Below are 26,811 nucleotides of genomic sequence, written 5' to 3'. Positions count from 1 at the left end.
TTGTCTGACGGCAAAAAAGAGCACAGCTGCATCCGAAACCGTGTACTTGCCTACTGTATAGAAGGTGAAATACATGTATCTCGGCTACTATAAAGTAGGTAAGTACGCGGTTTGGGACGCAGCCCACGGCTTCAAGCAGTTGTCTATTTGCACATATAGCATGACAAATAATTAACTACACTCGAAGCTTTCATAGATTTAAAACGAAACACCCAAAACTGTATACGGTTCCATAACGAAGACGAACTGTATGTCGATACGTGAAATTCTGGCGTGGCGTGGGGATGCGATGCCGCTAATCCATCTATTTTCTATAACATGTAAAACAGGTACATGAAAGGAGTATCCTAAAAGCGACTAATGTAAACACCTCAATCACAATATTGTCTTATTCAGAATAAGGTCAATAATTACATTACTGTTGTCCATGTAAACCTAGTCAGTGAAGTAAGGAGCTTTTCTGTTAGGCAGTATATGACCTCGTGGTACCCTGGTGATTGATGTCTGTAACTGTAGGCAGTGTTTCAGAACCGGTAAGGTGAAACTGAGGGCGAGATATACTTCCCAAAACGATAATCTACTCACCACACTCATGAACACATGATGGGAGTCTATGGCCAGTTTTGGAGAAAAGGTTACATGTAGCTCCTACTGTAGTCACAAGGGAACGATGGCCATATGACCTAAGGTATTTATATCAAATACATCATTTTGTGATTGTTGAAAGTATCAGCATGCATGTGTGCATATATACACTCTCTCTCTCTCGCTCTCTCACTCTCTCACACACAAAAACCAAGAAAAATGCATTCCAAGTTGAAGTAACACATAACAGCCTTATATGGGCTGAGACAAGCTTTTATCTTATGATTTGAGGTTTATGAAATTGACTCTCTCCTTTGTTTAAAGCAGAATGTGCGTTTTTTTTATATATAATTTAACCTCAAGCCGGTCAGTACGTAGACATCGAATGTTTAGCGTAATACAGTATTGCATGCTCTTATAAGTTTAATTTTAAGAGGGTACTTTATTTCCCCTGTTCGAAAACGTTATTAGAGAGAATGGCTGTTCGTGTAGTGGAGGCGACACACATTTACCCTTAGGTACAGGAAGATTTTGGCACAATGCCGATGTCCTGCTTTTCCTGCCGGGGTTTTTTGGTTTGTCACAGAGGTTTGTGACGCATGATGTTACACGACCCAACATTTATGTGCAACTGCAGTGTTTTCGCACATTTCACACACAGACTAGTAGCAATTTATCAAAGTGAAACGGAAAAAGAATTGTCTGTGTAAAATATGACCGATAACTGTTGTTTCTGCAGCATACGCTGGAAAAATTTTATTATATCAATCGAAAAAAAGAAGCTATTCCTGGTCGAAGGATTTGTGGTCATTCAGGGATACATCACATTTGTTCTCTCTGAGCCTCTACATGGACATCCTGGATAATATGGTGTTGTGTACACTGTCGATTACATCAGCGTTTCTCCGTATGAGGTCTGGGGAACCCTCCCTGAAGTGTAGCCAGGTTTCAGTCCAAACCTGAATAACTCAAAAGCAAGTCGGTCTATAAATTGGACCATAATTTGGACCATAATGTGTTTTGTCAGTGAAAGGTTCAGCAATAATGCCTCCAATAAAGAGCCACGATGTTACTGTACACATTTACATAATAAGCCTAGTATTTGTATAGTTTGTGTTATGTCCATAAAACCGTACCAAGGGATCTGTGGAGTTTATTTTGTAGTTAAAATGATCACTGGCTGCAAAAATAAGCATGATGCCCATAATGGCAGTACAAAAGAGGAAGACCCAGTATAATGGTGTGTCAAAGTTGTTGTTGTTTTTTTTTTTTTTTTTTTTTTTTTCTTTTTCTTTTTCTTTCTTTCTTTTTTCTTGTTACCTGTAATCTGCAATGAGATCAGTGTATGGGACGGAGAGAGGGCAAGAGGGGGAATCACAGCCATATGCTGTGTGAAGGCCTGCATTATTGGCATCTGCAATAAAGCACTTTCTGTTGTCCTAGCTCCTGCACCAACACACACACACACAGATTGACTGACTACGTGTGGTAACAGGAGCCCACTGACTGACTATGAGCCGACTCTCACCGCCTGGTGTTCCTCTCAGTTTGGAGGAATACAGAGGCCTGTAGTGTTTTACAAGACTGTTCCTAGTGTTTTCTCTGACTGAGTGAATTTGGTTTGTTGCTGCACCCAGTGTGGGTGCAGCTTTTCATTCCAATCAAGCGGAAATCACACCTGATTCCACCTGTTTAATCAGTTGATCTTGGCTTTCATAGACTCAGGTGTGGCTTCTGCTTGGTTGGAGTGAAAACCTGCACCCACACCGGCCCTTTGCGGATAAGATTGGACACCCCTAATATATGTAATTAAAATGTAACTGTGACATTTGATATACTCCTACCAACTTTATTAATAGGCACAGTTTCAAAGTGGATCAAATGACTGCTTTGCCCAAAGATGTCATTTGACTTTCCTTTACATTTTTTCAAATACGTATTTGGAATCAACTTGCCGATTTTTAAATATGTCTGTCGTTCCTTTCAGTTTTAATGGCCTCCTACACATGAGAATCATTGGGTCAAGAAGCTGTGTTCAGTCGGTCATATGTAAGGTTTTAGTTTTGCGCGGTCTTTTTCAGTGATGTTCGTTGGTAAATCAGACCTTTTATCTGTACTCCTGTCCGACGCACGTGAATCGAAGAGGACTTCGGCTGAATGCACGTTGTGACGACGTCACACGACAGGCCTTGTCCGAAATATGCGGAAACTCTGCGGCAATTGTGAAAAAATTTTTTGATTTTGATCACTCTTCCTGCGACCTCAAAATAATACTGTTTAAATAATACTTGTTACATTGGTTAACATGTATTTTTGTCACTTAGTTCCTCTTGTAGAAGCTGTTTTGATGCTTTGTGTTGTTGCTGCTCAGTGTGTTATATTTGCCTTAGTAAGATGGGCTCGATCACTTTGCTAGTGTTCATTGTTTGGCAGCTGTGTATTTGCATGCTGCATGTTGTGTAGCCCGCAGCGGCCGAAGGTGACTCAGTGTCCTTTTGCATACTGAGCAGATTCAGCTGCTTTGTGGCTCAGAAGTGCTCTTGAAATGGCTCGTTTCTCCTCAGCCTGGACACACCGGTAGCAGGCTGCTTGCTAAAATCATAAAGCTATTACATGCATCTCCTAAGGCACATGATTTAAGGAAGTGGCTGGTATAAGGCTGGCTTGTGCTAACATCAAAAATAAAACTCCACTGTTAAGGGAGTGAAAAGATGTTTGTTTGGGGTTTTTTGTCATTTCTTAATATTAATGATTAATTAAAATGTTAATTAAAAGCATAATGTAAGCACAACTGTACAGTTATGGAAAGTGTGCTTTTTGTAGCTGAAATACTGTAATAACCTCAAAAATCATTTAATATCCATACATCATTAATTGGCCTGTTTGTTCAGTAAGACTCTGCCCCCAGCTCAGAACTTCATGCTGCGTTAATTGAAGAATTAATGAGCTAATAATGATCCACACATGCACCTCAGATTGACGTTTATGAATTAGCACCAAACTCTGTTCGTTTTTATTTATTTATTTGTTTTTAAAGAACAATCCTCGTTTGTGTAGAAGAGGGATTCATAATGTTATTAGTGAGTTGTTGTTTTTTTTTTGTTACTTATACTTCTTTCTCTACATACTATATTTGCAATAATCATTGATGATTTTGATTATTTAGTCACCATCTTAATTAAAAAAAAAGATTAATCACCATTTAATTACTATTTTGTAATATTTTTTTCAACGATTAATTTTTTTTTTCCAGGTTATTAAAATGTTAAGCTCAGTTTTGCACAAGCTCTGAGCAGACACGAGTTTGGTCATACAGACGTGCTTAATGTGAAACTGTTGTGGGAATTTTCATACACTCGATTCAGGATCAGGTTTGACCTTGTTCAACTTCGGCCAATAAAAATCTGACATTTTTGTCGTTATCGGTGGTTTCTTGGTTTCATCGATTTGAGCAACCATAAACGATGCAAAACATAGGCATTTTGAGGTTGTGATAGTGCTTCCTATGTAGAAAATCACTTCCTGGCCTCCATCTGCATTTTGTACAAAGATCCCAGCTTCTGCCTGAAAATGTAGATATGCTTATTTGTAAAAAAAAAAAAAAAAAAAAAGAATTGTAAAATTTTTTTTTACAAACCTGTAAGTAACCTAAACGAACCCAAAAGCAGTTTAAGTTTTTCATTTTGTTCAAAATATTGTGAAGCGTATCGAATCGTGAACCCAGCATCGTGAAGCGTATCGCATCGTGAACCCAGCATCGTGAAGCGTATCGCATCGTGAACCCAGCATCGTGAAGCGTATCGCATCGTGAAGCGTATCGCATCGTGAAGCGTATCGCATCGTGAAGCGTATCGCATCGTGAACCCAGCATCGTGAAGCGTATCGCATCGTGAAGCGTATCGAATCGTGAACCCAGCATCGTGAAGCGTATCGCATCGTGAAGCGTATCGAATCGTGAACCCAGCATCGTGAAGCGTATCGCATCGTGAAGCGTATCGAATCGTGAACCCAGCATCGTGAAGCGTATCGCATCGTGAACCCAGCATCGTGAAGCGTATCGCATCGTGAAGCGTATCGAATCGTGAACCCAGCATCGTGAAGCGTATCGCATCGTGAAGCGTATCGAATCGTGAACCCAGCATCGTGAAGCGTATCGCATCATGAAGCGTATCGCATCGTGAAGCGTATCGCATCGTGAAGCGTATCGCGAAGCGTATCGCATCGTGAACCCAGCATCGTGAAGCGTATCGAATCGTGAACCCAACATCGTGAAAGCGTATCGCATCGTGAACCCAGCATCGTGAAGCGTATCGAATCGTGAACCCAGCATCGTGAAAGCGTATCGCATCGTGAACCCAGCATCGTGAAAGCGTATCGAATCGTGAAGCGTATCGAATCGTGAACCCAGCATCGTGAAAGCGTATCGAATCGTGAACCCAGCATCGTGAAAGCGTATCGCATCGTGAAGCGTATCGAATCGTGAAGCGTATCGAATCGTGAGCTGAGTGTGTAGTTACACCCCGACCTTCCAATACGTCTATTTTTAGCTCATTTTCATCTCCTTGAAATCAGTATCTGCTGAGCTCTTTTTCAAATACTCCCTCACTCTTTGATCAGATTTATTGTAAGGTGTACTTCACAGCGTATCGCTAGAACAGAGTGTTGTGCTGTCGTGATTGCATTCAGTCTGATGAATGAATACACTCTTCTGACTTGATTGTCCAGTTATATGTACATTAGGGATATCTAAATCTGTCAGTAAGTACAGCAATTTGGGCCAAATGGTCACTTGCCGAAATGTTTTCACTTACTGCATTATTCTTTTCTTTTCTTTTTGTATTGTATTATTACTAGTTTAAAAGCAAGTTCCTCAGCGATTGCTTGGGAATTGATTTATTGTAATGTAGTATAGTGTGTTTTCCTTTACTGTATCATATAGAGTAAAATGGCTTTAAAGGCTCATTTATGTAGATGCGCTTTCGTTCATGACTGTTTCCACAGCTGTTAACCTCACTTTGTTTTATTGTTGCCGGACTTCCGGTACAGTCATTTCCCCTTTGAAATGTTTTGCTGTGTAGGATTTTATGCTAACTCAGCCTGCGACTCGGCACTAAAAGTGAGAAACGTGTCACAAACTAGACGTTCTTGACAATGTTCTTATGGTTAGTGTTCGATTGGTGAGACTGGTGTTTTTGTTTTTATTGTGCATCATACGCTGGTATTTTTTAATTTAGTGGTAAATCATTGTTTAATTAAAACACTTATCCTACACATGTTCCAGAGGTTTCCCTTTTCATTTAAGATGCATTGGACAGATGTTTGGATTTTACTTAAAGGCCACAATTTTTTCCCCTCCCCCCATGTGTCAGTATTGTGCTCTGTAACCACCTTTTAGTTTAAAATGTATTCTGTTCTCTCGACTGCTCTAGTGTTGTCAAATTAAAATTTAAGATAAAAAATGCACATTCCAACGCAAAAGCTGTGCATGTTCGAATTTACGATGTGTAGCGAGCACTAGCATCGATTTTAATTAATACATACTGCTGAAAAAAAACGACACGCAGGATGTTAACAACGCACTAACAACGTTTTCAGAAGAAGAAACCTCTAGAAAGATTAGTTCTAGTGTTTCAAATAATCCAGTCATAATCAATGATGTTGGGAATTGAGCCGCTTAAGCTGCGTGAGCTGAAGCTGAGCAGTGAATGAACAGCGGTAAACTGAAGCGCTTTACTAGCGGGTTAATGAACTGGAACCCGAACACATCCTATACACACACACACACACGAGATTTAATCAGACATTTACACAACACAAACCTAACATTGCAACCTGCTTCTGCACAAAATGACACGAACGCACAAGTGAACTTGAGCTTAAGTACGGCGCTAGGTAGAACGATAAGTCACGTTGTGATTATGCCGTTTGCATGGAGAATAACGTAACGATGAATAAAGCAGTGGTTCTCAACCTGAGGGGGATGTGGAGAGATCAGAAGGGGGGCGCACATTTTTTCAAGGGGAAAAAAAGACACAGACAGGGCATCATTTGGGTACTCGGTGTATTTTATTGCTTTTCAAATAGAATGTTCATAAATGAAAACCTCTCTCTCTGCATTTTCTTTTTGTTGGGGAGAGGCGGCGTTTAGCCTTCCGTTTACCTAGCTGTCGTTGCAGACCAGTGTTGCCAACTTCACGACATTTCAGACCCTGTTAGCGACTTTTAGCGACAAAAAAAGCACCTAAGGACAAATCTAGCAACTTTTTGGACAAACCTTAGCAACTTTACAAATTTCGGCAATACTGTCCTGCAAGTACGAGGTCTTGCTTTCCCGCTGCACTCGCACCTCTCTCCACCTCTGCTCTGTTCAGTGAGAGTCTAAGAGCTGGAGATTTAACAATGTCACGGATAACGAGACGTGCCCTTCCTCCCAATTTACATCAATCTTGTGTGAATGTTTTTAGACGCAAGACAAATGTAATGCATGTTTTACATGTAAAATAGTCCACGTTATTACAGCCTAGTTCTATTCTTCAAAGTAGTTATAGAGTTCAGAAACATTTTATATCATTCATGTTCCATACCTGTCTGTTATAGTTTTATAAGAGTTATGAAAAGTGATTTGAAAAAGTACAAAAAAAAAAAGCAAAAAAAATCGATCTATCTATCAAAACAGATTAAAAATAGATAGATAGATTTTATATACAATAGATAATTATTATACCTGGCCTCCTCCAATAGGAGGGGGGGCATTCCTCATGATACGGGAGGCTTATGGGGGCTTTAGTAACAAAAAGTTGAGAACCTCTGAACTAAAGCATAAAGAATTAAAATATTGTATTACACTATCTGAATATTCTTAAGAATTAAAAGTTCATTTCTGTTTGAAAGGGTGTACTTGCATTATTCTGCTATTATATTGTCATTATCTCAGGGGCATAAAATAGTCTTAAAATGACTATCGTTTAGCGCAATTATTTCTGGGATGATGTATCATCCAGCAAAAGTAGTTTTCATGACAGGCCTAAGTGTGTGTCTAGTGAAAACTTGTCAACGTTATTAATGTCAACAGTGTCAAAAATTTCTCAGTTCACTTTTTTGGTCTAAACGTCTTTCATCAACATGTTGGTCTATTTTCACTTTGATTAATGGTTTCATACATGAGCCACAATGCCATTCGATTACCTGCTGATGGTGCCATGAATGAGAAATATTCCTTGCTTAATCTCTAGGGCCCTGAAATGTTCAACTCCTAACTCGGTGCAACTGAACAGATATCTGCATTGCTTTCGCTCGTGTCGTCACTACTTCCACATTGGATTTCTCATGACTATGATGTCGAATGTTGCTGAAAAATGTTGTACAGGACAAGAGCTCTTGCACTTTTGTTTTTAGGTGCTTACAGCAAAATTGGACTGTTTCCACATGTATTTGAGATCAGTTTTATGAAATGGCACCGTGGCTGTGCGAGAACAGACCAACACAACAGCATCTGTCAACAAATTAACATAAACAAATTGTTTTCCAGGGTGGACCTTTCTTTTTTTCTTCTTCTTCTTCTTGTTTCTTTCCCTTGTCTTGCTTAAACCTACCTCTCTTACACGCACACATTCATGCTTCAAGCTTAAAAAGAACTGTTGATCATGTCATCTTCTCTGTATCTTTCCTTTCTTCCTTTACTCACAAAGCTTTACTGTGTTGCCCCATTACCGAGGCTACATATTTAGTCATGGAAATAGGCCGGTTGTTTTCTTTTCATGTTCTATACACGTATTGTTCATACTCTTCTTCCCGATTCTTAATCTGACTACACTGGCTGTCACACTATTTGCTCCTGTGGTTAATTCCACAACCAGAGAATTCCTCTTGCTGTTATGTTGCATAGAAGCAGTTATGCTTTGGACAAGCTTGGCTTATTTCTTATGATCTGTTCTTTATTGTTCTGTATATTGTGTCTCTTATATCACATGCAGCTGCAGCAGCACAGGCACTGGCTGAAGAGCGGCGGAGCCTGGCAGGGAGCAGCCCAGCACCGATTGCAACCAGCGCTGCCAAGAGCCAGTCTAAACCAGGTACCAGGCTAAACAATACAGATAATGTACCATGTGTTTCCGTTTCTCTTGCCAGGGCGATTTACATACGGCTTATGTAAAAACATTTTTTTAAAGCAGTGCAATACATGCAAATATACAAACACAATAATATATAATTTTATATATATATATATATATACATAGTATCTCACAAAAGTGAGTAAACCCCTCGCATTTTTGTAAATATTTGATTATATCTTTTAATGTGAGAACACTGAAGAAATGACACTTTGCTACAATGTAAAGTAGTGAGTGTACTGCTTGTGTAACACTGTAAATTTGCTGTGGGGCATCCTCAAACGGAAGGTGGAGGAGCACAAGGTCTCTAACATCCACCAGCTCCGTGATGTCGTCATGGAGGAGTGGAAGAGGACTCCAGTGGCAACCTGTGAAGCTCTGGTGAACTCCATGCCCAAGAGGGTTAAGGCAGTGCTGGAAAATAATGGTGGCCACACAAAATATTGACACTTTGGGCCCAATTTGGACGTTTTCACTTAGGGGTGTACTCACTTTTGTTGCCAGAGGTTTACACATTAATGTCTGTGTGTTGAGTTATTTTGAGGGGACAGCAAATTTACACTGTTATACAAGCTGTACACTCACTACTTTACATTGTAGCAAAGTGTCATTTCTTCAGTGTTGTCACATAAGATATAATCAAATATTTACAAAAATGTGAGGCATGTACTTACTTTTGTGAGATACTGTGTGTGTGTGTGTGTGTGTGTGTGTGTGTGTGTGTGTGTGTGTCTATGTACTGGATGAGTGGTTGTTGGTGAGGCGGCGGGTCCAAAAGTCTAAGGCCACATAAAAAATGTAGGCAAATGTGTGATATTTATTGACCATGTTAACTGCTTTGTACAAAAGGTCAGATTTTCCTCATGCCTAATCTCTTCTATGGAATCATGTGTTCAGACGACACGCTGAAGGATTTGATCTAAAATGGATCATAAGGTTTTGCACAAACTTTTGGAGTCCGTGTCTGCTCAAGTGCACACTGTCATTAAAGCAAAAATGGAATGTACCAAATACTAACTCTGAAATTCATGTCAATATTTAAAAGATTCTACTTTTCACTCAAGCTGTTGAAATGAAAATTCTTGTATTATAAAAAAAATAAATGAGTCGTATCGCATCGTCGCAGATTCAGCGGTCTGGTCAAATATCCACTCAAAAATCATACCGTGGCAGGTGTATCGAAACGTCGCCATATGAATTGAAATCAAATCATGTGGAAGCCTGAGGTTAACACAGCTTGGAATGTATGAGCGGTGGGCGATATGGCAAAACCCGACACAATACGTCTCGGTACTTTTTGTAGGCATTTTCATGATTTCAGACATGTATTGAAAATGCTGAGGTTTTCCCAATAGACACCAACAAAACACTAGACCCAGCTTATTTATAAAAAAAAAAAAAAAAAAAGGTTTTCAATTAAACTGAACATGTTTATTGAGGAAAAGGAGTCAAAATAAAATGGTGCAAAATTAATGATACCATTAAAATCCGTTACTAGATTCTGTTCGGAAAAAAGATTGTTGCTTATGAAACCACTGACCATATTCATCAGTGTTTCACAATGTTTATATATTGTATCTAAAGTGTTATTGGTGTCATTAGTATCAATTTGCTGACAGACCACATACCCAGTGTGTAAATGCTGCATGCGGTTATCTGAGCTCTTAATTGACTCTAAAATATCAGCCATATGCGCGAGCATGTGATCTGGATTATCGGTCTTACACAGGCGCTATCCGCCGAGTAGCTCTCTGTAATTAGAATGAAGTACTGCATGACTTCTGGGGCACAAAGTATATTTGCATTCCCTGTAGTGATCGACGGAGCAGCACTTAGAATCGATGACAAACTCCGAGTAGCCAAAGAAAGGCGAGAAGAGCAAGAGAAGCAGCAAGGTGAGACGGGCGTTTCGTTTCGTTTTGGCTTTGTCACACGTGCAGTCCTTTTTTCTGTTACATGTCTTAAAAGCACATTGTGTTAACAAATGCACATTGTGTGTGTGTGTGTGTGTGTGTGTGTGTGTGTGTGTGTGTGTGTGTGTGTGTGTGTGTGATCAATTCAGCAGTGCGTGGGTCTCAGATTCTAGAGCGGGAGCGTAAGGCCAAGCTTCAGGTTGAGAGACAGATGGAGGAGAGACAAAGAAAGCTGGAGGAGCAGCGCAGGAAAGAGGAGCAGAGAAGAGCTGCTGTGGAGGAGAAGAGGAAACAGAAGCAGGAGGAGGAGAAGGTGTGCTCATTCCTTCCCTTTCTAGCTTTCATGATATTTATTATTAAATATTTAATCAGATTGAATGGGGCCATCCAGTGGACTGTGTACAGGGACTAAGGGGACAGAGGAAGGGTGATTCTGCATGTAGAGAGCAGAGCATAGTGCAACAGTCGAAAGATATTTGGCACTGGGTAAGCTCCACTGTAGTCATAAACTTACCCTCTTATACAGTATATATATGCTATATACCGTCTGTGGCCTGTAGTTACAGAGCGACAGTGCATTACATTAGTATGAGGAACCAGATTAAACACAAACTAAAAACTAGTTTTTAGTAATTTTTTCTGTGAAAACAGTAAACAAACAGTAAACAAACGAACATTTTCGTTTGTTTACTGTTTGTTTACTGTTTTCACAGAAAAAAATTCCTAAGTATATATTTTTATAGAAGAAACTCTTCGCTAGGTGCTTTTAGTGTCACTTGAGAGAATTCCAGGGAAAAGTGCTTCTCCACTGAGTAGTACGGCTTGCTGCCGCTCGGCTCATGGGTGAAAAGGGTGACCAGACTCAGCCCTGTTATTAAGTATGGCAAAACTTGCTTGGTGGTGCTAATAGCCCTTGGTCCATGTTCAGACTGAGATCCTTGGTATTATATGCTTATACAGTGTAATGTTTTGCTGTTTAGGAGCACTATGAGGCAGTGATGCGGCGCACTATGGAGCGCAGTCAGAGACTGGAGCAGAGGCAGAAGAGATGGTCCTGGAGTGGCATGCCTGACTCTGATAACAGAAATGGTATGAGCACTAAAGCAGAATTTTTTTTTTTTTTTTTCCAGATTTCTTCCATTTTTCTTCTTCTTACAGCCACAAAATGATTCATATATGCCCTAGATTATAGACTGTAGACCAGGGGTGCTCATTATGTTGATTGCAGTCATGCGCTTCTGATGTTATACAGCTACCATAACAACCAATAGCAAGTACAGCTCTTAAAGCATATTACAGATGCAAATTCAAAATGGCGGTTGAAGCGGAAGCAAACGGAGCACTAAAAAAAAAAAACTCAGAATGGGAGGAAGATTTATTTTCTTTGCAATACCAAGTTCAAAATGTGTGTGTAATTTGTCAAAAACAAATCTCTCAAAATAATTGATCAAACTCCAAATTGCGTATTTTACATGGTAGATCTTACCATAATAATAATATGAAAAACTAGATCTCTTGTCATCGAAGTGTGAGCACCCCTGCTCTAGATACATGATGTCCATGACACAAATATAATAAAATAATATTCTGCAAGTTTTCTGCAAATGTCTGATTACAGATGTCTGGTGTCCAGTCCAGACTAATATTACAATGTCTTGCATTGTAATATTAGTCTGCATACCCTCTGAAAGATCATATGACAAACTATGCGAACTGTCACTGCTGGTGCAGGCAATGAAACTCTTCAGCAAGTCAATATTAGTTTAAATGTTACATCTAGAACACTGGAACTGCCTGTGTGTTTGTTTGGGGTTTTTTTTCTTTCTTTCTTTTCTTTTCTTTCCATGTTGGTTTACATTGGCATGTGTAAGGTTGCTGGAGAACAGGTAACTCCCCAATGATCTCAGCTGTGTTTTTCCAACTCTCCGTTCTTGCGGAGAGAGTGTACAGTATGCTCTCCCTTAGCAATGTGTCTATCCATGCCCCTCCCACAGGTGAGAGTGACAGTGGCCCCACCTCCTCCCCCGTCACTGTAGTAATCTCCCCAGCCTCTCCGGTCTCCAAGCCTCCCAGAAGCCACACACCACAAGGTGGTCAATGCTTGCTTGCTTGCCCCTAGTGGCATAGCTTGGCACAAACTTCCTCTATACCCTCTCTCTCCTTCTCCCTCATGCATCCACCACTGACTCGTTCTTTATGCCTGAATTCACGACGAGGAAGTTCACAAGTGGTGCTTCCTTTTATCTCTCACTCTTTTTTTTTTTTTTTTTTTCCCCGCCTCCAAAAACTTTATTGTATTCACTGAAATGGGGCATTCACAGTGTCACTTTTTTTTTTATATACTCGCACAAAAAAAAAAAAAAACAGCCTTGTATCTTTTAAGGTTTAGGAGCTCATTGACAACTAACTGCCTGCTAGATTAGAATGCTTCACTTTGGCATGTAGATTTCATGCTATTAAAATCTCTGCAACTTTCTGATTCCATTATTATGCTTCTTTTTTTTTGCCTATGAGAGTGTTCATGATCTGATAAAATACTCTAAGATGTACATAACGTAGTCATTGTTAATACAAAAATCCTAATTAGTCTGAGATGAGAAGGGTCTTAAAGGTGTTTTAGCCTGTAGTAAACATTCTCATGTTTTTCGAATCCACCCTAACTTAGACCTTTCACACCTGTACGATCCTGTGTTGTCTTTACTCCCCTAATTTTGCCACCCTGGTCTGTCTGTATGTCGGCCCTATAGACAAGCGTTCTTCCTCTACTACAAACCTCAAACAGCCCACAGACTCTTCTATCAGCAAGCGCCTCTCCTCTTCCTCCGCCGCCCTCCTCAACTCTCCTGACAAAAGTAAGTTTTCCCATCGCTCATGTTCCTCACACACCTCACCGACCCCCCTGTCTCTGTGTTTACCTCCTCTCTCCCCCTTCATGCAGGATGTCTGCAGTTTTCAGTGTTATTCAGGTTCAACAAGACATGGCTGGTAACTGTTTGCAAGTGCCGTTCTTGCATGTCTCTAAATCAGAACTTGTCCACTGATTTATCTGCACTGTTCATGTGATCTGACTGGAAAAACAATCACTAGCGAAGGGCATTTATAAGTCTTGTGATTCACATTGGCTCTCTTGATGATTTTGACCTCGTATGGGTTGTATGAATAACTTTGTCAAGTAATTTGAATAGGATATCAATGCTAGTTTTTAGTTTCACTGTGACAGAAAGGCTGCACTAATGATACCTGTGGTAGTGCTGTCCCCCCCCCCCCCCCCCCCCCCAGCTTTGTTTCCTCTAGAAGGATCATTCAGTAGTGACTCAGCTGATTTCACCGCTAACGCTATTTGTGTTGGATTCATCTTGATTTCCTTCCTTTAAGAACACTAAACACTTTCTAACATGGGATGGCTACCAGAATGTGGTTCCTGAAATCATGCGTCATTAGTGAAATCATGTAATGAAATCATCATGTGTATTTATTTGTCAGTATTTGTGCTTCATTGAACTGGGTGGAAAAAAGCTCACAGCTCCGTTCAAGAATATTCTGCTCCAACGAGTGTCTTATTATACACAAACTCATTCAGCTGTAAATGGCAATCTAAATTATTTTATGTTTTTACCAGGCTAATAAAAATGTATGAATGCTTACACAAATTAAGACAGTGAAAAAATATGCTCTCAGTAGGGAATAAACAAAATATGGGCTCTTGGATAAACCTTCAAAGCTGAGACATCATAAAGCAATCGCTCCTATTATTAAGTCTCTGTTCTAGGTTGTGAGATCTTTGTCTTCTAGGTGCAAAGCGGAGGAGTTCATCTTTGAACCGGTTGCCTAGCAATTTCCCTCGGGTTGCTAAGGAAGCGCATAAGCAGCCTCAGGTGGAACAGACAGGTGCAGATTTTCCCCTCTTCCCTTCCTGTACGCAGCTTTGCAGAAGCTAACTAAGAGTCAGAAGGATATCTAGAGATTTGCATAAACTTAATCTGGCCTTCAATAAATACATAAATATAAATAGATAAATAACAGTCACTAAATAATCCATGGTAGTATACATGGTTTCATTTATATAGCCCTGCCACAGAGAACAGCTGTATTAAATACATAAAAAAGGCATAAAAATAGTACAGAACAAAGCCTGACGGTGATGCACATGATGCCTACTACATCTTCTGTGCTTTGCTGCTGATTGATTAGTTGTGAAATAGGGGTGGATAGGTCAATAGCCTGAACAAGCTGATTTCTTATTCAGGCTATTATTCTTTTTTTTTCTTTCTTTATAATTGCCCAGTAAACACGTCACCAGTCACTGTGCTACAAAGTCGACCAGATTTTTGTTTTACTTTCTGAAACAATGTAGTATGAGAAATACACAAAAACAGAAGAAATCAGGAAGGGAGCAAATACTTTTTCATGGCACTGTACGTGTGAACGTACCTTTAGTCTGTATTAATACAATTACCTTAACTAGTTGACCATGAAGGTATTACATTGTCAGTTTATTGCTCATTTAGCCTAGTCACATTAGATTTCCAGACAACCAGAACATGGGACTGGACAGCACACTGGAGCTGTTATTTGCCTGGTGAGGTAGCTAATGTATGTGTCCACCCATGTTAAAGGTGTGGCTTTTTTTAATCTTATTTATTTATTTTTATTATTATAAATGGTCACATTATTGTCTTACAGGGCTTAGTGTGCAGCATTAACCACAAATCCTTCTGCATTACAAAGCAAATGACTGAACAGTACTAGAAAGGCTTCTATCATTAAACAGAAAAAAATACAGTTGATTAAAAGATGACTGAATGCAGCATCTTGCTGTATTCTGTTTGTCTTCTTCAAACTTTCTTTATGGTAATGACTGTTTAACAAAAAAAAAAAAAACAGATTTGTAAATTCCTAACTTCAGTTTAACATTATTGAATGCTTCTTTAGATAAAACCTAAGCGAAATGCGATTCAAATGCTCGGAAGAACTAGGCTCTATTCCTGACTAGGCTGATGATTGTCTCTAGGCCCTGTCCTGAAGAAACGGAGCTCCTCCCTTTCCCGTGTGGGGAATAGAGCTCCACCCACTGGCAAACCAGAGAAACCTGCACCCTTTGGATCAGGTGCTTTGTCTTATCATGAACGTTTTATGCTTCTGTGTGCATCTCCTTAATAACAAATGCGCAAATGCTGTATTGAGCTGCCTGCCCTGCTCACGTGACAGCCTTCTATTGCAACACCGCACGAATTTATACTAACCATATTATTACCTACTATTGATGTTTATACTACCCAGGTTCAGCTAAATGACATCGTTATAATTCTCCGAGTGAGACAGAGTGTTAAAGAAATGTCTCTTGATGTTCGTTTGAAGCCTGTGTTAACACTCGCTCGTTATCTTTCTTCCTGTATCACTTCTTGTACCAGCAAATAACTTTTCTCTTTATACACATTTTTCCACAATGCTGTTTTACCAGGCTTATGGATGCTGCAGTTTTGTGCTTCCCATTGTTTGCTGTGCAAGCTGAGGTCATAACTGCTCTTGGCATTTCTCTCCTTGAGCTGTTGCCCGAGAATGGCATCTTTGTCTACTAACATAATGTTTATGTATGAACACAGCATTGTTTTCTTCTCCAGAATATGTATATGTATATATATGTGTGTGTGTGTGTGTGTGTGTGTGTGTGTGTGTGAGAGAGAGAGTGTGTGACAGTGAGAGAACCCTTGAAATCCTCTCAAAGAGCCTCTATCCTACACCCACACTCAGCTGCTCACTAATGACCTGCATCCCTTTTAATAAAACCAGAGTACAGTTCAGAACACCTCAGCCAGACAGAACTACATTGTGCCAGAGAAGGTGGGGGGGAAAACCCAGACCGTTCATTTCAGCTTAACTGTTTATTTTCTGTGTCCTCTAAGATAATAAAACTCTGCAAGACTTCCTCAAGCTGCAGTATGTTCTTGTCATTCACTAACAGGGGAGCTATACAGTAAAGACCAGACTTGAGTTCAATCCTTTATAGCTCAGGATACATAGATCAGGATTGATGCATCTGCCAAATGAATAAATGTAAACGTTAGGCTTATTCTGTTTAGCATTTGATTGTCTACGTGTTATCCTGTATAATCAAGAAAGCTAACCTAAAGCTTAATGCATTTCCCTGATGTCTTGCTCTTAAAGAGCTCTTGCGCAGTTTCATTTGATCTCTACCCTGAATTGTGGATGCACGTGCACTTTTCTTTCACCTCCTGTCATCCTGCATGTTTTATGTTCAAGTAATAACCGTACATTAAATTGACATGACCCCAGTCAGCACTACGGTATGATTTATGCACAATAATCATTATTATAATTTTTAAAAAAATTTATTTTAGCTATCCCTGTGTCACTCACCCTTCCCACACCCTCTATGTGTTTATCCTTCAACATTTCTGTCTCTCTTTGTTTTCTGTTTCTTATTTTATTATTTTTTTATCGGTGTTGCCATGCTGCGTGCGCGTGTGTAGCCCATCGCCCGTTGGCCAGTCCCATGGACAGCAGTGTCCTCAGTCGTCTCCTCACCCCCACCCAGGCCTCGCTAGCTAGGAGCAAGAGTGCAGCAGCCCTTTCAGCCCATGGAGCGGATGAGACAGGTAACCTAGAGAAAATCTAGAGAGTGTGAAGGGGACCTATTGATGTAGAAACTGATGGCTGTAGTGTTGGTGGGGATTTATGCTATGGTGTTGTGTGGCGCATGACCACGTGCACTGATCAGGCATGCTTGAATACTTCCACTTAATCAATCCTGTCTATGAAAGTAATTCTGGTCATTGAACATAATAATAATAATAATTGTAAATCAATGCTACTTGATATGTGGTGCAAGAGCACACCTAATAGTCAGTTTACCTGTGTAGAAATCACAAAAATCACCTGAGCTTGGAGAACGGTGCTAAATAAATAATTAGCTAATTATGGAAATAGCTACTATTAAAAAAAAAAAAATTCTGTATGGCATCCAGATTTAATTTCTGCTTTGTTCGTCAGCTCAAATATCCTGGACACGGTGCATTTTTGAGGCCCTGTTATTTGGCTCAGTTTGCGCACTCATAGCTCCATTTAACAGCTCACATATACAAAAAAATGCTGCCTACGACTCAAAATACACATTTGAATCACTTTCTCACTGCAGTCGAACAGTGTTAGTGTTTGCTTGCAACTGGACCAATAGCACAGGACCGTGTGGGATTTCTGTGGTGTTACCTGCTTAATTAAGTACACCATACTTAATACGGCAAGTTTGATTCGTATTTGATTCAGAAGAACTAAACGCTGCCTAATTATCGCCATTCGGCCGAAATTTGAGCAGGCATTAAGTCTGTAGTTTACTGTTTCTCATCTTGAAGGTAGAGTGCCTGGGTCAGCTCTTCTCCCTGGTAATTGTATTATATAAGTAGGATTTGAAGGTAGCGTCACTGTCCCTTTAAATAGACAGAAGCGTGATATGAGTCAGCAGCAGCTTATGGATCAAGTTATATTCAAGTGTTTATCTCGGTTCGTAACAGCATCGCTTATCACAAATGAGGATTAACCTGCTCTCAGTTCACCCTTGTTGGATCAGAGCCAGCTGACTACTATGGGAGTAGTAAAAACTAATAATCACTCTTAAATCAATGCTGCAGTGTGGTGGCTACTAACAGCAGACCCAAGTCTGTGACTTAAACGTACATACATACATGCATGCATACATGTGTAAGTATACATACATGCTTATGTATTTTTGTGTGTATATATGTGTACATATATACAGTGCACTTTAATAGGAAAACCGTTACTCCTGCTTATTCATGCAGTTATCCAGTCAGCCAATCATGTGGCAGCAGCACAATGCATAAAATCTTGCAGATACAGGTCAAGATATTCAGTTAATGTCCACGTCAAACATCAGAATGGGGGAAAAGTGTGATCACTGTTTCATGGTTGTTGGTGCCAGATGTGCTGGTTTTGTGTATTTCAGAACCTGCTGATGTCCTGGGGTTTTCACAAACAACAGTGTCTAGAGTTTACACAGAATGGTGTGACAAACAATAAACATTAAGTTTGCGACAGATTGGTTTGAGCTGCCAGGAGGGATATAGTAACTCTTATCCTGAATCATCACTGTTTACAACTATGGTGAGCAGAAAAGCATCTCAGCATGTACAAAACATTGAACCTTGAGGTGGATGAGTTACAACAGCAGAAGACCACATCAGGTTCCACTCCTGTCAGCCAAGAACAGGACTCTACACTCTCTAAACTGGACAGACGAGGATTAGGGGAGGAAAAACTTTTTCCAGTCTTCACCTGTCCAGTTTGTAGACGTCTGTACCATGATAGCCTCAGATTCTTGTTCTTGGCTGACAGGAGTGGAACCTGGTTTTGAGCGGGGGTTTTTTCTCGCTCTTCCCTCGCACCATTCCGTGTAATCTCTAGTGACTTTTTTGTGTGTGTGTGTGTGTGTGTGTATGTGTGTGTGTGTGTGTGTGAGAGAGAGAGAAAGAGAGAGAAAAAAAAAAGAAAATCACAGGAGATCAGTAGTTTTTGAAACACACAAACCAGCCCATCTGGTACCAACAATCATGCCACGGTTAAAGTCACAGAGAAAGCGTTTTGTTTTTTGTTTTTTACTTTTTGATGTGAATGTTAACTGAAGCTCTTGGCCTGTATTGTGCTGCTGCCACATGATTGACTGATTAGGTAACTGCATGAATGTCAGGTGTACAGGTGTTCCTATTAAAGTTGATGTTGAGTGTATATATGCGTGTCTATGTATGTATGTCGTACTAAATTGCATGGCAAGCTACCGTTTAGTATGACAAGGCCTCACATGCAACGTTTTTCCTGGTAGTCTTTCATTCTTAGGTCATTGCATAGCCTGCGGATACATCCAGGAAAATAGAACAATACTTCATTTTATATGGAGGTATCCTAGGTCTATGCTCCAAATAGAAATATCTAGTTTCTCCTACAGTTCCTTTGTTAAAAAATAAATCAATCAATATGGTCAATTATTGACGGTTTTGAACAACACTGACAGTCTTATTCAAACCGAAAGCTTGGGTGTGTGTGTCTATGTGTGTGTGTGTGTGTGGTGATTGGCTATTTGAGGGCTGTTCACTGTTCAAGGCTGGAGGATTTGCTTTGGTGTGTCAGGTGTCCAGTGTGCATTCTGCTTAAGAACTGGATATGCCTCGTGATTGTGTTGGGATGCGAGTACACCTATCTCCAGCCTTCTCTTTGTCTTGGTGCCTCTGTCTCTCTCTTTCTGTGTGTGTTTGTGTGGGTGTGTATGTGGGTAGTGTCTCTGTTTCTCTCAGTGTCCATCTCTCCGCCTTTCACAAATCTCCCGCCAGCCTAGCCCACCCAAGCCAATCATTTGCTTGCTCCTGAATCAGTGGCGAAATCTCCTCCATCAGTCAATATAGATCTAACACGTAGCAAACTGTTTTGTGCTCTCATCATCCCCATCCTTTCTTTCTCTTTCCTTTGTGCTCCTCCTGCTTGTGCTTCACCCACTGGCCTGCTTCTGGTTCTTTTCCCGGCTCCACCCGCCCCGTGCTCGGCTGACCATGTCCTTTATCAGAGTCTCACCTGTGTCCTCGATCAGTGTCGTCCACGCCGCTGCAGCCCTCTACCCGTGGCCCCCTGCGGAGTCGCAGCACCGACCGCCAAAAAAACGCTCCCAGTTCTACCTCTGCCTCTTCTGACTCCATCTCCAACATGTCTCAGGTGAGCTGGATCGAGGTAACATATGTAGTATTACTATTCTTGCTTCTAAAGATGCTTAGATACATTTACTCAGTGGCTGTACGGGCAGGATTTAGTGTGTGCTAAAGACTAAACAATCCAGCAGTTCGCCAAGGTTACCTCATATGTCAAACAAGAGTATCTTTCTCCGCTTGGAATAACGTACCATGAAATAGTACGCTTAGATTGGCATACGTCTGTTTTGATTTGCTTTGCAAAGCAGACTTGCCGTTTCTTTCTGATGCTAATCAGGGAACTGACCTTTCTCTCGAGCTATATCTGATAAAAGCTCGTGCTGACGAAGCATGCTCCGACAGGCAGCAGGAAACAGAATTCCAAGTCTCTTTCTAAGCTGCACTGTCCTTAGACGTCAGCGATTTTGCCGAGATGAAAACTTGTTAGTATTTTTCTCTAGCCAAATATTACCCAAAATAAATTAAGTGAATACTAAACTTTTTGATGACAACGTTAAGCAATGTCAATTGCTGCAACTGACTCAAATGTGAGATGTTCTGTGGCCTTGCCTGACTGGATCTTACGAAATGATACAATGGACCGTTGTCTGAGCTTTACTCAGAGTGGAATCAGTGCACAAAGCAGGACTCGTTAATCGAATGCAAAGCCGGGCGAGTCACCTCGGGCCCTCTAAGGTTTCAGTTTTCTAGCCTTGTTTTTTAAAATCGATTCTATTTCTTCCAGCATGAACCATGCTAATGGAATCACTGCCAACATTTTCTCTCTGAACATTTTAAAATGCTAATGTTCAGAAGATTTGATTATGACGTCACTAAATATTTGAAATGAGATCTTTAATAGTAGCCATATTGGATAGCACTTTTTTTGTTCTCCTACAAAATACGAAAAAATGAGTTTCCTACTATACGGAGACCCTTCCGACCACATTTACAAAGCATTAGACACTCTGCAGGGGATTGGGTTTGAAATTGCGATTTACGAAGCCCTAAGAAATTGCTGCTTCATTAATTCAGTTTGCCAAATGACTCATTTGCTGTTCTTCACTTTTCGTTTGTATATTCTTGGCAATGTAGCCAGTGCAGACCATAGACATGAGAATATGTAGGGATTATTTTCACTTTGTTTTAAGATAAGTTTATGTTCTTGCTCCTTAGTTTCCACGCACTGCATAAGATGCCAAAGTATATTTTTAATCTAATACCGGTACTTGTTTTTGTTAGAAATCATGACGTGATTTTAGTTATCCTGGCTCCCTCTTCCTTTGTCCCACTGCCATTTGAGTGACCTTGCTCTGATTCTAGCAACTATGATCCGTGTAATATAAATAGATGGACCTCAGAGGCCTGATACATTCACCTTGGCATTGTCAGCTGAGCTGTTGGATATGTTACTACCGCAAAAGAAACCGTCAGTTCAACCATTGTTACTGTTTTTATCAATGCATAATATATAAAGAAAGGTAAAGTCAACCTTAATAAGTTTATTGGGATTGCTATGGGGTTAGACTCTTAATTTAACAGGCAGTATCCTGAAGGGAATATATCTCCTGTATAGGTAGTCTTTCAGCTTTAGGACTTTTATAATGCATTCATGTAGCATTCATTTTTAATCATATTCTAATGTGCTTTACGATAACAGCATTAAAACCTAGAATGAAATAGAATATAATAATATAAAGAATACAATACGGCTAATAAAATACCGCCTCTTAGAAACCAAGTCGGCCTTCTGAAAGTAATGACTTTTTCTAAATGGACCCGGAAGTTTCTGTTTTGTAAAAGTGTGCTGACAGAGTGCTTTAAGACAAGTCGTGTCCTGTGTTCACACGCAAGATCTGTGTTGTCCGTCAGCATCACGTGTGTCCATGACATGAAATATATCCATGAATCAGATGGGAAAATGTTGTATTCAGTCGAGTACCTGTACAGTGTTTCATGTCACAATCACTCTGATAATGATCAGTGTACTTACTCCATAAAACAATTAAAAAAAAAAAAAAAAAACCTTGCAAACATCCAGAACCTAAAAAGAAAAGGAAAACAAGCATTCCCACCATTTCAGTTTTAAAGTGCACCTATTATGCTATAATAAAGTGCCTAATTTTGTTTGAGGTCTCATACAATAGGTTTACATGCATCCAAGATCAAAAAACAATTACATTTTCTCTTCATTTACATTGCAGCATCACCTCTTTTTTTGCTTCAGTGTCACAAACGACTCATTCAAGGATCCGTTCACTCTAAACTCCTCCTTTCAGAGAGCCTACTCTGCTCTGATTGGTCAAATGCCCCGGTCTGTTGTGATTGGTCTACTGCAAACAGCGCATGTCGGAAAGGAAACACCCACGACCATTTCTAAATTTCAGTTCAGTACTAATGTCGTCGGCTTTACCTGATCAATTTGAGCCCAAGTCTGATAGTGATGCATCGGAAGATCAACCCGAACCACCATCGCAAGGACGTTTCTCAGTGGTAAGAGGTTAACTGCTAACAGCTGTGCACTGGCTGTACACGTGTACAACACACAACTACGCATTTGGAACACGGAAGAAAATATATACATAAATAATGAATCATACTTACAGGTTGTGATCCAGAGGTGCAAGATGGTGTAAATAAAGTGGGTACGGCTCCATCTTTAACGAATAATCGTTTCGCTGATCCCGCGTTGACTTCAGCTAGATTTGAGAAGCGGTCGTCAGTGAAATGACGGGAACACAACGAAGGTCGGCATTGAACTGTGATATAGTTTTAAAATGAATTCTAACCACTGACGCTTTACATCCTCGTCCTTTGGGAGTCCATGCAAAGTGGTTTTGCTTTTGCAGCGCAGAAATCAGCGTCTTCTAGACACGAACCGAACTCTTTCAGGACGCGACCTCAACTGTAGTGTTTGAGGGCGGGTCAAAATACACATCGTTCGAGCAGCCGTTGAAGACCAGAGGCGGAGTTTTTTGTTTTTGTTTTTTTTTTTGTTTTTTTTTGTTACAAACCTGGAAGTAAGTTTCAGCTGTTCAGAATCGATTCCTTCTTTTGGGAGTCAATAACTCAAGCTTTTCAGACTTTTACATTCACAAACAGCTCTTTAACACACTACATGAAAGATATTATCTGAAAAAGCAAAATAGGTGCACTTTAAAGAGAGCAAAGGAGGCTTACCGGCCATGCAATCAGGAACTGTGACAATCATGAAAACAGCTGGATGGCGGATTTTTAAGTGATTCTGCAGTAATACGCAGTAAACAGGTTTTTAAAAATCATATCACATTTCAAACATTTTTTTTTAGAAATCTTGTTCTATAATAGAATATTGTTGTAATATAATGTAGTAATGTGCTCATGGCTGACATTTATTCGGTTGATGCTGCTCAGTGTTGAGCAGGAGAGTGCCAGTAAAAAAAAACAAAAAAAACATTTAATCACTTTCTAATTATCCTTTCTATTACCATTAGTTGTAAATTGTTAGATTTTCTACTTTTGTTGTAGACCTATTTAATCTTTTTTGGGTCAAACACGTTGTCCTTTTTTCTCTCTCTCTCTTGTCCAAAAACTGAAAGCTGTTTTAATCTTTTTTTTTGTTTTTGGTTTGTTTTTGTTGTTGTTGTTTTTTTTTTGCGAAAATGTAAATATAGTAAAATATAGTAAAATGATTGTCTAATGTTATCTACGTTGAACATGTACTGATAGATTTTATTTCAGGTTAATGAACTTAACATATTCTCCATTTACCCTGACAAAGTATAATATAATCAGAAAAAATAAGTCACTGGATATATATTGTGGCAACGTAATATCATGCAACATACAACAGATAAAAGGACTCCAAATAAATGAATGAGTTCCTCTACTGGACGTAGACTAAGTGTTTCTTTTTTTTCTTTTTTTTAGTAGTTTTGGGTGAAAACTACCGTCTGTCTCTTACTGATCTGTTTCTTACTTTTCGTCCTTTTTGGATGCATGTATGTACCTGTGCATGCAGAAAGCCGAAAAGGACAAGTCCTTCATTTCACCCGCAGCAAAACGTCCTCCTTCCCCTACCCCTGTTCCCAGCCGCCATCGCTCTCCTTCCCCAAGCCCCATTGGTGGCCCCAGGAGAGCACCATCACCTGGAGCAGCCAAGTAAGAGATCTACGTCACTCATCTTACTCACTCATCTTACTCCCTCCTCCCCTTCTGGTTATCCCGACATATTTTTATGCCTTCTCATCGGGTGCATCTCTTCCAGGCAAAGCCCTCGTAATCGGCCGCCCTCCCCCAGTGGGGTGAAGCAGAGGCCTCCATCCCCTCAGCCCGCTTCCAAACCTCCACCTATCCAGAAACCTGCCCTCACCCCAACTGGCCCTCCTATCCTGAGGAAGAGAGAGTCCAAACCCAAAGATGCATCTCCAATGACTGCTCTAACATCACAGCCTCAAGATACAAGCACTGCCAGCCCAGCCCCCAGCACCAAGCCCAAAGATGGTGAGAACTACCTGTTCACATTCATTTACTTTAATCAGTATAGGATAATTGCTGTGCTAACCAAACCAAGTCCCTGAAATCGGCAGAGGTTTTCTTTTTCCCTTGCTTAATCACGCGTTTTAACTAAACTAGGAAAACACCAAGCCCTCTATGTGCTGAGTCATGCGAGTTGGGAGAGTCAACTACTGACACGTGAACAAACCGTAAAGGAATAACCTTGCGTTTTGGTACGATGAAGGCTAGGTTATTATATCTTGTATAATAACAATGATATAATAAAAGACAAAGTTAAACACTGTGACCACGAACCAGGTAACAATTGGAGAAATTTTTTAAAAATGGCCCCTACAGACTGTAGGGTGTGTTTACAGAAGAAACGTACAAAAAGAAGCAGCAGTGTTTGTTTCCAGTAAAATAACCTTTGCCAGTGCAAATATAAATTTGTATAGTACAAACAGTTTCGTTTTTAATATGACCGAACATGATCTACAAAAAAAAAAAAAATCTCTTTTATAAGTTAAAGAAATAAATTAACTTTACACTTTATAACTGTTTAAGGTCGCACCAAAATGATTGTGCCCTGCGCAGGTTCTGTTTGACAGTCCTGGGCTAGAGTATAGAAATACCTTTTCCAGATATTAGCAGAACATTCCACACTTACTTTGGCACTGTTTTCATCATTGCCATTTAATATGTAATTCTGCTGACAGGCTGAAGGTTTTTAAAAATCAATTGCATTTCCCACATCTTCGATACAGCCGTGCTGTGTTGTAGTTAGCAAGGACGTGCGTGAACAACAGTTCTGTGTTTTGCAAATCAGGAAACTTGTGCAGCCATCATGCTCAGACTTTCACAATAGTGTCTGCCAGTATAATTGCAGGTGCTGTTAATGTGTGTAGTAGGGTACAGTGAGACGTTTACCAGAGCAGAATGTACAGAAAATCTTTTGTCATGTTTGTGACCTTGTCATGTTTATAAAGTTAATGTAGGGTCAAATAAATGTTTACATGAACACACCTCTTTGCATAAACAGTGCTGGTATGTATTTTAAGTTTTTGGCATGTTCGGTACAAGTACTTTGCATTCATCTTCTAATAAATCTGAATACTTTACTGTATCATCAGCATGCAGTTGCACTGACATACTGCGCCCTCTTCTGGAGCCATTAGTCTGTGTGGCTGGAAGCTGCTGTTTCACTTCTGGCTGCTTTATTTAGTGTACCTGTTTTATAATGTGTTTAAAAACCCTCATCTGATACTGGCCAAGCATCTGCACATTGTATCTGGTTATTTGTTCAAGGAAACAAACATTGACTGTCTGAGTCTTCCAGATCCTAGTCTGAAAACCATGGCTGGCACTAACTCGGCTGCTGAAGCTGCTAAGATCCTGGCAGAGAACAGACGTCTGGCTCGTGAGCAGAAAGAGAGAGAGGAACAGCTCAGGCTACAGAGAGAGGAAGAGGAGAGGTGAGCGCACACCACTATGGACATTGGATACATATAGTAGTATACAGGAGTGTAGTGTGGGCAGGTGAGGTTGGCCCACTTGTAATTACATCACATTTCACTTGACACAAGACATTTGGCCAGAGAGCAACGCGTCATTTCTGTGTTCATTCTGGTTCGCCATGGGGGCGTTGACGCCTATAAATAAGGACGTCAAAACATGATGGGGTGGGTTATGGTGTTCTTGAAATCTTCATATACTACTAAGTTTTAATAGTGCAAAAATCGTCCGCATCGCTCAGTCTGTCTGAAAAGAATATACATTTATAAATAAAAGAATATAAAAGTATTCTTCAGTTTGAAGAATATTTGATCAAACTGAAGAAAAGAATATAAATAGTATATCAATATAACTTTTAACACCCCTGAAATGGGTCATGCAATTGTGCATGAAATAGGCCGAATGCAATGGAGATGGCAGGGGGGAATAAAAAAAAAAACGTAAGTGTTTGAAAGACACTTTTTCTTGGAAAATAAACGTCATAATCTATATATAGTTGTATCTCGG

General features: G+C 40.0%; 1 protein-coding gene across 10 annotated transcripts in view; it reads left to right on the top strand.

Moving 5' to 3' along the window:
* map7d3 (MAP7 domain containing 3) overlaps positions 1-26,811 on the top strand; it is a 41,653-nt gene that overhangs the window by 4,137 nt on the left and 10,705 nt on the right. Inside the window, exons 2-14 of one of the 10 annotated variants that reach the window (XM_017474710.3) lie at positions 8,559-8,657; positions 10,511-10,591; positions 10,762-10,922; positions 11,590-11,698; positions 12,604-12,699; positions 13,357-13,461; positions 14,402-14,497; positions 15,621-15,716; positions 17,101-17,226; positions 20,199-20,344; positions 24,317-24,456; positions 24,563-24,798; positions 26,129-26,264. In XM_017474710.3, the coding sequence (XP_017330199.1) occupies positions 8,559-8,657; positions 10,511-10,591; positions 10,762-10,922; positions 11,590-11,698; positions 12,604-12,699; positions 13,357-13,461; positions 14,402-14,497; positions 15,621-15,716; positions 17,101-17,226; positions 20,199-20,344; positions 24,317-24,456; positions 24,563-24,798; positions 26,129-26,264 (1,627 nt within the window). Of the gene's footprint in view, positions 1-8,558; positions 8,658-10,510; positions 10,592-10,758; positions 10,923-11,589; positions 11,699-12,603; positions 12,700-13,356; positions 13,462-14,401; positions 14,498-15,620; positions 15,717-17,100; positions 17,227-20,198; positions 20,345-24,316; positions 24,457-24,562; positions 24,799-26,128; positions 26,265-26,811 lie in introns of all 10 variants that reach the window. The other 9 variants (XM_017474711.3, XM_017474709.3, XM_047157179.2 and 6 more) reach the window with 9 other exon arrangements.

The sequence above is a fragment of the Ictalurus punctatus genome, chromosome 8, assembly GCF_001660625.3.
Source record: "Ictalurus punctatus breed USDA103 chromosome 8, Coco_2.0, whole genome shotgun sequence".
NCBI lineage: Eukaryota > Metazoa > Chordata > Actinopteri > Siluriformes > Ictaluridae > Ictalurus > Ictalurus punctatus.
The sequence above is the reverse complement of the archived record's forward strand: the minus strand, read 5'-3'. Positions and strand labels throughout refer to the sequence as shown.